The following is an 11,196-nucleotide window of genomic DNA, read 5'->3' on the forward strand; positions in this document are numbered from 1 at the left end:
TTCTTTTCATGTACTTTGTGTAGATATATTGTAAATATGATAATAATAACAATAATATATATATATATATATATATATATATATATATATATATATATATATATATATATATATATATATATATATATATATATATATATATATATATATATATATATATATATATATATATATATATATATATATATATATATATATATATATATATATATATATATATATTATATTATATTATATTATATTATATTATATTATATTATATTATATTATATTTTCAAGAATATTGATGATATATCACATATACACAATTGTTTATTTCTTAGGAACATATCTCTTAATTTCTTTCAATGTTTCTGTACAGTAATATCAAAGTTCAATAGCAGTTGTTAAGAATAATTATGAAATTGATGAAATATGAAAAGTGTGACATACAAAATTTAATACCTATTATCACATCACATTTCATTTGCGAGAATTTTATGTTCACGTTATTTTTGAAAGACTGTCTCAGCTTAAAAATGAAGTTCTCGTGAATGACTAGTGATTTCATGAATGGTATTGTGATTACAATTTGCATAGTATAAATTATATACGATATTATTTTCGAAGTTTACGACTAGGTGTATATGGCAGACAGTTATCAATTTATATACAGGTACACAAATATAATTCAATAAACAGACGGAAGTCAAATCCCCCCGTAAATACTATAAACATAATATGCGTGATTTCTGCACACACTTATTCTATGAATTATTACTGAAAAAAAAACATAAAGCAATAAACTTAGGTCATACAGTGTATGTTAAATTTCTTAAATGTTTTGCAAAATAAAATCAAATTAATTTTTTCATTCATTGGTTTGTAAAAGTGATGATTTTATTACAATATCATTAAGCTAAAATCTGCAAAATCTTTATTCATACAGAACAAATCAGGGAAATTAAGAAAACTGCAGTCACTCTCTATACAAGAATATTGCTGTAGATCTCAGACAAACACGTCATCCTTAAATTTTCTTCAAAATTATACAATCGTCCAATTAAATCATTGCAATGATTTCATTAAATTAAATTTTACTGAGTAATCACAAAAGATCAAACCACATGCAATTACATTCCTTCCTGTAATGTACATCGATCTAGCAGTATAAATAAGGCACACTTCTCAGTGATTAGCACAGATACACCAGATCTCGTAAACGATACGTCTATCTCAAGGTAAAATTTCACTGTAGAAGATTTTGTTGCAAATATAATACACAAGATAATATGTTCAGAAATAAATTTGATTTTTTTAAAGTAATGAATAAAATTTTTGCTTAATTTACATTTTTATTAAATAATTACTTTTGAAACTGTTGGATTTTTTTTTTCTTTTCGAAGTACCTGTATTGACTTAGTCAAAAGAAAAAAAAACAGTATATTAGATTCAGATGTGAGCTTTGAGAACATATCTAAAATTTATAGAATTTTTAAATTTATTGAGCATAAATGCTTTCACATGTCCAGTTTGTTTAACTTTGGTAGTTCCTTCCAGTTCCAAATTGTTTTTCCCTTTAATTAAATTTCTAAATATACGTTGATATGAAATCTTTTTTTTTTTTTTGGGGGGGGGGGGGGAAGGGAGGGGGGGGGTTTGAGTGTATGATAGGTAATCAATATTAACTTTGCTTCAGTTGCATTTCCTCTCTTTTAAATACACCACCTGAGATAATTTATAAAATCATAATCGTCAAAAAGATTTTTCATTTTTTCTTTTTCCACAGATGATTCGTGCTGTTGTTATTTTCTGCGTTATTTCTGGAACAATTTCGATCCCCGTTCCAAAGGACTATTATCCAAAATCAGGATGCGGACAGTACGGATGTTCACAGGGAACTGATCTTCTTCAAAATCAAGAAGTGATCAGGGGTGTTAACAACAATGGATTTGATGCTCGCTTTGTAGGGTTTGATGGAAGGAATGCCGCCGCTTCTGCTTCCTCTGCTGCAACAAGTGGTTTGGATGCGTCCGCTTCCGCTGTTTCTGGTGCTAGAAGATTTGCTGGACACTCAGGAGTGATTGGCTTGAACAATGGATTTGGATTCAATGGAGTAAACCCTGCTGCTGCTGCTGCTACAGCAGTGACCTCCGATGCTGAGAGAACTGCATTCCTTAGAAATGCAGGATTTCAAGCTACTGCACCTTACAATGGACCTATTGGTCATCAGGTACCAAGCATCAGTTATCCATCCGGTCCACTGGTGAAACCAATCCCAAGTGCACATTATCCTACTAACGAGATTCTTGGTCAGGCCTCTGGGGCTACTGCTTCAGCTAATTCAATGGGCGCTTCAGCCTCCTCAGCTGCTACTGGTCTATCTCCAGGTGCCACACTTGGATCTGAAATTGGAATAGGATCCCCATTCATAAGAAAAGTTGGTGGTTCGTTTGTACAACCATTCCCAAGTGTAAAATTTCCTACCAATCATGTTTTTGGAGCATCTGCTTCTTCTGCTGCTGTAGGCGGTTCCACCTCAGTTGCATCTGCTGCTTCAAGTGCCAACATTGGATCTGGAATTAGAATGGACGGAGTTATTCGACCGGAATTTCCAAATACATTCGGGGGTCCAGTAATTCATCCAGTCCAAGGTGTAAACTATCCGCAATTCCCTGTTGGTCAAACCTCAGCATCATCTGCGGCTGCTGCTTCAGTCGTACCAAACGGCTCGTCTGCAGCCTCAGCTGCCGTTGTCGGATCTGGAAGACAGTCTGCAATTATCAACTCAAATATTGTGTCAACTGGAAAGGTAAATTAGCAAGAAATAAAATCAAAATTAAAATAATTTTGAATATATCCTTTATATTTCAGTTTAATTCATGCGCATTTTTTTTTCTTTTCAGGTTTACTAATATTACATGCATATGCAAGGAATCATTGACTGTGATACAGAGACAACCATGGTGTACGATAGTGTTGTATTTATTTATTTGCTTGAGTAAATAATCATACTTTGAAATAGTGGTCTGTATTTTCTTTTTTTTAAGAATCTTCAAGTAGTAGCATACATAGAACCTTACAGTACTTAGAGCAGAGAGGTGATCAAAACAAAAAAAGAATGAATTTCACAGTATTGATTTTTTTTAAGAAAATACACTTTGATAAAGCTTCTGGTATAGAAAATCCCCATCTTTTTTTCATAATTACTTTTTTAAACATAACTTAAAATAAAGGTTGCGCATATACATCGGATCAAGAGCTCAACATTCGAACAAAAATATACATTCTGTAAAGTAAGAAAATATTTATTCTCTGATTTCAAAGATTCAAAATATATGCAGGACTAAAGCTTTAGAATACAAACAATAACTGAGCATGTCAAAACGAACGATCACCGATGCAAAACCAACAGGCATTAACTGAATTGACGCTAGATGGCGTGAGAAGCTGAGCTAACATTAGATCGATCCAGTCCATAATTAAAAAGTGAAGATCAACAGACTGAAATAAATTGCATGTAGGAAATTCACATGCCTCGCTTTAATTGACAAAAAGAAAAAATCTTACCTGCTTGATGTTGGTGATATCTGTTTGGTATAGAATGAAAGTTAAATGTCTATAACGGTTATAATGTTATGCATTAAGATGAATTATAAGCATAAACTATGCATAGAAACGTGTATGAAAATTGGAGGTATTTTGAATTTTTAAGCCGGCTTAGTGCTGAGGACAGCTTGAGTAATTAATAATCAGGGACCCCCTATTTTTGTATATGAATGAAATAGGGAGATAACGAACAATTATCAAGCTTAAAAGTCCATAGAAACAATACAAATTTGGAGCAGAACAAACATCAGAGGTGGGATCAGGTGCCATGGAAAAACATCCCCTGTTGACCGGTCACAGCCGCCATGTGCTCCTTATCTTGATCGGACAAACGGAAAAATCGTAGACAATGCATTGTAAAAATAATGGCCTAAAATTTGTACGAAAAACTTAAGTCAACACTCAACTTCATGAAAGATTGTATTTGCAAAAAAATCATTGCATCGACCAGAGAATTTGCGAAATGTTGACTTTAAACGCGTCTGTTGATATTCTTGTTACATCAACTGTCAATAGTTTGGCCTCGTTTTGGGAATTGATCATAAGAAGAGCATGCTCTTGCATGAAATATGGAGATAAAGAACAGTACTCAAGCTCAAAAGTCCTTTCAAACAATACAAATCGGGAGCAGAGCAAACACACGGACCTTCAAAACATCAGTGGTTGCATCAGGTGCTATGTAAGCATCCCTTGCCCACCGGTCACATCCGCCGTATGCTCCTTATCTTGTCATGATTGGGAAAAACGGAAAAATCTATTGACAATTCAGTGTGTAAATAATATCCTAACAATTAGTATAAAAAACGTCAGTCAGCATTTGACTTAATGATAGATTGTATGTGCCGACAAGGTCATTGTATCGACGATAGAACCTGCGAAATGATGACTTTCAACAAGAATCTTGAAATAGTTGTTTGATCAACTTGTTTGTCAAAAGCTTGTCTCGTTTTAGAAATTATTCGTACTTAGAGCATGTTCTTGCGTATCTAATCAACTGAGAGGCATAACCCCATACACAGGTTATAAAGGTATATTGCTACATAAGTAAAGGATTGAAAATTTGAAATCATCACGTTTATGATAATGTTTTGTTGTTAGGTTACCACTAACGTCTTTTTCTAGTAAAATATCCAAATATGAAACAAATGTGCCAGACACTGTTTTATCTTATTTCAATTTCACTGGGATAAATCGAGTCGACATATGAATGGAAGTAACTATTGTTAATTGATAATACATCGTCGATATAGCTAAATGTCGAAGTGAAGGCCTCAGCAAGTATTTTTTTCTTCTTCTCATGTATAAGGTTTAATTAAATTCTGCTTCATATGAATACAAAAATAGGTCTGCTAATAACGGGGCGCAATTTGTATCTATGGAAATTCCAACAGCTTGTTCGAAGATTTGATCTCCAAAAACTACATCGATATTATCAATCAGAAACTCAATCATCTTTTTAATATCAACTTTGGAGTACTTGTGTGTACAATTAAAATGTTTCTTAACAAAGTAATTTTGCAAATGACCATTGACAAGGTTAGTAGATTTATATGGCATGTCAAACGTTGCAATATTCGATCTTTTCCATTTGCATTGTATAATTTTCCATTTGTATTGTATAATTTTTATTTGTATTGTATAATTTTCCATTTGTATTGTATAATTTTTCATTTGTATTGTATAATTTTTATTTGTATTCTATAATTTTCTATGTGTATTGTATAATTTTCATTTGTATTGTATAATTTTTATTTGTATTGTATAATTTTCCATTTGCATTGTATAATTTCTTATTTATATTGTAAAATTTCTTATTTGTATGCGATAATTTTCCATTTGTATTGTATCCGCGGACTGTTTATTTGTTTCGTTACGAAGGATTTCATTGGTCAAGTTTCAGCCTGTATCGGGTTGAAGATGTTCCGGATGCTCAAAGCAAACTGGGCTCATATGTATTTGCTTGATTGATTGATTGATTATTGTTTAACGCCGAGTCGGCAATATTTCAGCCATATTTCGGCGATATATGTATTTGCGTGCATGTTAGACGGTCATTGGATTCTAAAAAAGGAGCGCTGGTAGATGGCAAATAAATAATCTGTCCTTAGAAATGCTGACTGAGAAAATAAATAAATTGACCTTGAGTGGTGGAACCTACCCCCACCCCCAAAAAACTGAGTTTTCGGGTTTGGGCGGATTTTCTTCTTTTTGTTTTTCTCCTTGTCTCTGGTCATATTGGAAATAAATATTCTCTCCTGCGAGAGAATGAAAATAAATAATCAGATTCGACACCCCCCGAGAATCAAATGGTCGTCCCTTAGCATGCACTGCAAATAGAGGAGCCGAGTTTGTGTTTGTAGAGAATGCGCGATCGGAACTGTGGGAAGGGTACCAGACTAAGTTTGTGATGGGCACCTGAGACCTTTATACAGACTAAATTTTATGACCAATGACATCCTTCGTAACGAAATAAATAAACAATCCTCGGATACAATACAAATGAAAAATTATCGCATACAAATAAGAAATTATACAATACAAATCAGAAATTATACAATGCAAATGGAAAATTATACAATACAAATAAAAATTATACAATACAAATTATTTTTTTTACAACACAAATGGAAAATATAGAATACAAATAAACATTATACAATCCAAATGGAAAATTATAAAATCCAAATGGAAAATTATAGAATACAAATAAAAATTATACAATACAAATGGAAAATTATACAATACAAATGAAAAATTATACAACACAAATGAAAAATTATACAATACAAATAAAAATTATACAATACAAATGGAAAGTTATACAATACAAATGGAAAAGATCAAATATTGCAACGTTTGACATGCCATAGATTTACGAGCTCACCATTTATTGAAAAAGCAGCTGTCTATGATGTCAAAAATCCTGGATTCAAGTTTATCGTGAGGAATGGTTGTATTAAGTGTTGAAAAGTACGTTTTTGATGTTATTGATTTTGGTAAAATTTTGTAATTTCAAATTTTCTAAAAGTTTTTAAGTATCCATATCTGATTTAGACCACTTCTCGAATATATTGTTGTACACTTTTCCTGAAGTTTCTCCCTCACTGTTATTTGCATTTTAGTGAGGAGTAAAGAAAGAGGCTTGGTAGAACATTTATTGGAACCCGCTATGTACCTTTTTTTTTTTTTAAAGGATTTTTATGTAGTTTAGGAACCCAGTATAGGTTTTGTTTGTTTGTTTGTTGTCTAACGCCCCTCTCAAGAATTTTTCACTCATATGGAGATGCCACCACTTTCCGACAGAGGACTGCAAATCTTTGACCTATACCCGGCACTTAGGGCCAAGGAGCAGTGAGGGATCATTTTCGTGTCAGTAAATACTGCGACACGGGACCTCGGTTTATACGGTCTCATCCGAAGAAATGGCCTCTAGTTAATTCTCTCATATACCGGTATATGATCTTTTAAGTGGGTAGAGGTTTGTGAACAGAGTTCCAAGTAAAATGAAGTAGACCTTTATGGAATCTTAATTCAATAAAAGAGTGAAATTTGAAATAAAAAGTGACAATAAAGGTAATACAGAAGGTCAAAGTTAGACAATTGTAATATATAATGACACAATTGAATCGCTCTCAACAATTTGTTTAAATGTATTGAGTTTGATGAAAATAACTTCCACATTTTTTTCTCAAACTAAGGTCACTGCAAAATGTCAGAATACAGAGGCGGAGGTCACAGGAAAGTCAAAGTTTTTTTTTTTAAAAAAAAATAATGAAACAGTTGATATGCTTTCACCAATTTTTATCAGTGTATGGAGTTTGAAGAAAATATCTTGAACAGTTTCTTTGAAAATTAAAGAAACACAAAATGAAGCATAGTAAAGCCAATGTCATCTGCGAGAAAAAGGAAAAAAATGACATATTTGAATAGCCCTAAACAGTTTTTATCAATGTTTGAAGTTTGAAGAAAGGTATTAGGGAAGATCAAAGTCAGAAAATTTTGTCACAGTTGAATGTTTCTCACCAATGTGCATCATTGAACGAGATTTGATTAAAAAATATCTTGAATAAGTTTTTTTTTTTTTTTTTTTTTTTTTTTTTTTTTTTTTTTTTTTCTTTTTTTTTTTTTTTTGAAACAGCTAATAGCAAATAAAGGAATAGTGAGGTCAAGGTCATAGCCAAGATCAAGGTCAGAAATACATATTTGCAAACACGCCGTGGCCAGATGACATTGTATTTAAAGACACTTGGATAGGTTCCTAATTTGATGCGCCCCCCTCCCCAGACCCCCATTTTTACAAGAATGTATCTATGGCACGCCAAATTCACAAAAATGTGCTAAACATAATTTCACAGTTGACAAACTAAGTTTATCGCTTGTAAACTATAGTTTACGGAAGGTAACCATAGTTAACGACGTAATTTATATTTCACATTTCTACACAATAGTTAACGCCTTATCTATGTTTCACAAGTGTGAACTATACTAAACACCGAAAACATAGTTCATCTGAAAAATACGGTTTCACGATTTGTAAACTATGGTTTACAACTCTAAATTATGGTTAACGTATGTTAATTACAGTTTACGGTTGCAAACTATTTATGGCGCCAAATTCACAAAATTGTATTTAAATATAGTTTAACGCCTTAATATCTGATTTTGTATTGGAGATGCATAATTTCTGTAAAACTATATTTCACAACTCTAAAGTATAGTTTACGATCAAAACTATAGTTACATGTAACAGTAATTCTATCCGTAATTATAATATATATTAAATATATATTATATATATATATATATATATATATATATATATATATATATATATATATATATATATATATATATATATATATATATATAATAACATTTTCAACAGTGAAATACTGTGATTTATTTATTGAATAAAAGTGATATTCTCTCACAGTGTGAAAGGAAGGATATCAAAGTAAGTAAAAAATAATTTCTGGTCTGTCATAAGATAGAGCTAATAACTAACCATCTTGATAGAGCTAGAACAGCAGACTTCTTCCCAAATATGTTGCAAAAATCCATGCTATGTAAAGTTTTCAATCTCACAACTGCTAAGTATGACGTCTCAACCGCTCAACTATGACGTCAAGCCTATGACACTGTGTTAATAAAAGACAGAGGCAAAAGGAAAATCAAAGAAAATGTAATAAACAGAATATTCAATGTTTTGTAGATGAATATGGAATTTATTTCACGAGTGGGACAGGATTTTTTGATATTTTCACGAGTGTATATATTTCTTGTTGACATTAAAAGTAAATGGTAAATGTTCTTTCATTTTAAAGCAAATCTAGTTGGAAATAAAAAGAAAAATTACAGGACAATTATTGATCAAAATTAATTTTTTATTTAAAAGAGAAAGATGGAGAAAAATGCATTTTGAGGGTTTGTAATCAATTTTTTTCTTCATCAGCAACGGAATAAATCATTTATCCTTGTCGTCTTTCCAACCTTTTGCGTCGTAGATCAAACAAAATTGAATGAGCATTGCTGGTATGAAAAGAGTTGCTGAAAGCTTGACTTATGAATTTAAGATTATCAAGAAAAGAAATTACTCAACTAATTCTGTTTTTTATGAAGCATGATTTGTTTTTCGCTATTATATAGAACTTACGATAATGACACACATTCAGTATTTCCTCTCGCGATTGGTGCCGCAAGATTTTGAATTGAAAACTATAATCTTTAACAGCTAGATAACAGGTATTTAGATCCATAAACTATATTTAACAACTCTTAACTATAGTTTACGAGTGTAAATTAAAGTTTATGACGATAAATTACGATTGGCAAGTGTGAATTAGTTTATCTCTCAAAACTATAGTATACGATCGTTTAGTATAGTTTACGTCTGTTAAATATATGCCCTGTTCACACGGAGAGTTTAATTCGAATTAAACGTAAGTTACTGCGAATTAAATTTGAACCGCGTTCACACGGAGAATTTAATGCGAATTAGTTTAATTCGAATTAATTTACTGCGCATTAAATTACTTCGCATTAGCTCCGTGTGAACGCTAAGCGAAGCTAATTCGAATTAAATTTTGACGCATGCGTAAGGGCAGAATTAAGTCAAAGACCACTTGTCGGTGGTCAGCTGTAGTAATTTGTGCTATTTTTGAGTGAAAACCAAAGAAAATTATGTTAATCAATAAAATGTGTACAGACACTATGACATTATGTAAAATGTACATGCTCTGCACAATGTGACGTGATTTGAAAATGACGTCATGATAGGCTTACAGAATAGCCTTGTACTGTAGAAATATAATTTTAATTCGCATTAGTTTACTTCGCAGTAGCTCTCGTGTGAACGCAATCTAATTCGCATTAGTTTAGTTCGAATTAATTAACTGCGAATTAAACTCTCCGTGTGAACAGGGCAATAGTTTATAATTGGTAATGACAGTTAAGTATAGTTTACGACCTAAATAATTATCAAATGTAAAATATAGTTTATCTGATAAATATAGTTTTACGATTTGTGAAACTATGATTTACAACTCTGAACTATGGTTAACGAATAATGTAAATTATAGTTTACAAATGAGAATCTATATTTATCAGTAAAATCTATTGTTAACATTTATCTACAGACAGATAAACCTAGATTAGCATACGTAAACTATACTTTACAACCGTTAAATATAGTTTTTCATATGAAAACTATAGTTAACGAATCGTTAACTATAGCTTACAGATCGTAAACTATAGTTTACAATCGATAAACCTAGTTTATCAACTGTTAAATTATGTTTATCTAATTTTTTGTGAATTTTGCGTGCCATATTTATCATATAAAGTATATTACAGTGTATATTCTTATTTATGGTGACATTAATCATATACATAGCAAAATTCAGCTGAATGAGTCAATATGACTTAGTGAAAGACAATTAAGTCTCGGAAATTTCCTCCTTTTCCGATGTAGAATTTTAGGAGCTATTTTTAGAATCTGGGCATTTCCAACATGAAACGATAGTTTAGGCTTGTGGAATGTTCAGTCAGTAAGGTAAAACATTATAAATTATTTCTTATTGCCTTTTGGCATCTTTGAGATTTTAGTTATACAATGAAAAAAGTTTTGATTATTTGTGTAATTACTTGATTGTTGATGACTGGGGGAGGGGGTCCGATATCCAATTTCATTTTCGATAGAGTTGAATTAATGTTTCCCCTTTTACGAATTAATAGTTTTGTGTTTTATAATGTATTCATTGTGTATAAGTAATAAATAAGTTGTGTGCAGGTAATAAAGTTATATGTGAACAGTCAATGAACCATAAATTTATTACTTAATTTTTACTGAATTACAAAGAGTTAAAAACCAATTCATAACCTACTTTCGCTTTGGCCTCGAGCAAAATTCGCAGGTGCTTGGGGACGTGAAATCATGAAAAAATAATTCGGAAAGCCCTTAATATATATTTGGGGAGGGAGGCCTGTCTCCAAACACCTGGGGAAAATTTACCTATAGTGCTAACATTTTTGTTCAGTATATAATATTTTCATAAAACTGATCATACCGTTTAATTTTAGAAGTTGAAATGCAGAACTAAAATTGAAACG

General features: G+C 31.4%; 1 protein-coding gene across 1 annotated transcript; it reads left to right on the forward strand.

Annotated features, from left to right (window-relative positions):
* The first annotated feature begins 1,186 nt into the window (after nt 1-1,186).
* LOC133183295 (uncharacterized) lies at nt 1,187-3,001 on the forward strand. Its single transcript, XM_061318254.1, has 3 exons — nt 1,187-1,220; nt 1,769-2,791; nt 2,886-3,001. Exons 2-3 carry the CDS (start codon nt 1,769-1,771, stop codon nt 2,892-2,894), a joined length of 1,032 nt encoding a protein of 343 aa, XP_061174238.1. The 5' UTR covers nt 1,187-1,220; the 3' UTR covers nt 2,895-3,001.
* Nucleotides 3,002-11,196: the final 8,195 nt, after the last annotated feature.

Source organism: Saccostrea echinata, unplaced genomic scaffold (assembly GCF_033153115.1).
Source record: "Saccostrea echinata isolate AGI-Se365-2 ecotype Australia unplaced genomic scaffold, CSIRO_AGI_Sech_v1 ptg000009l, whole genome shotgun sequence".
Taxonomy (NCBI): domain Eukaryota; kingdom Metazoa; phylum Mollusca; class Bivalvia; order Ostreida; family Ostreidae; genus Saccostrea; species Saccostrea echinata.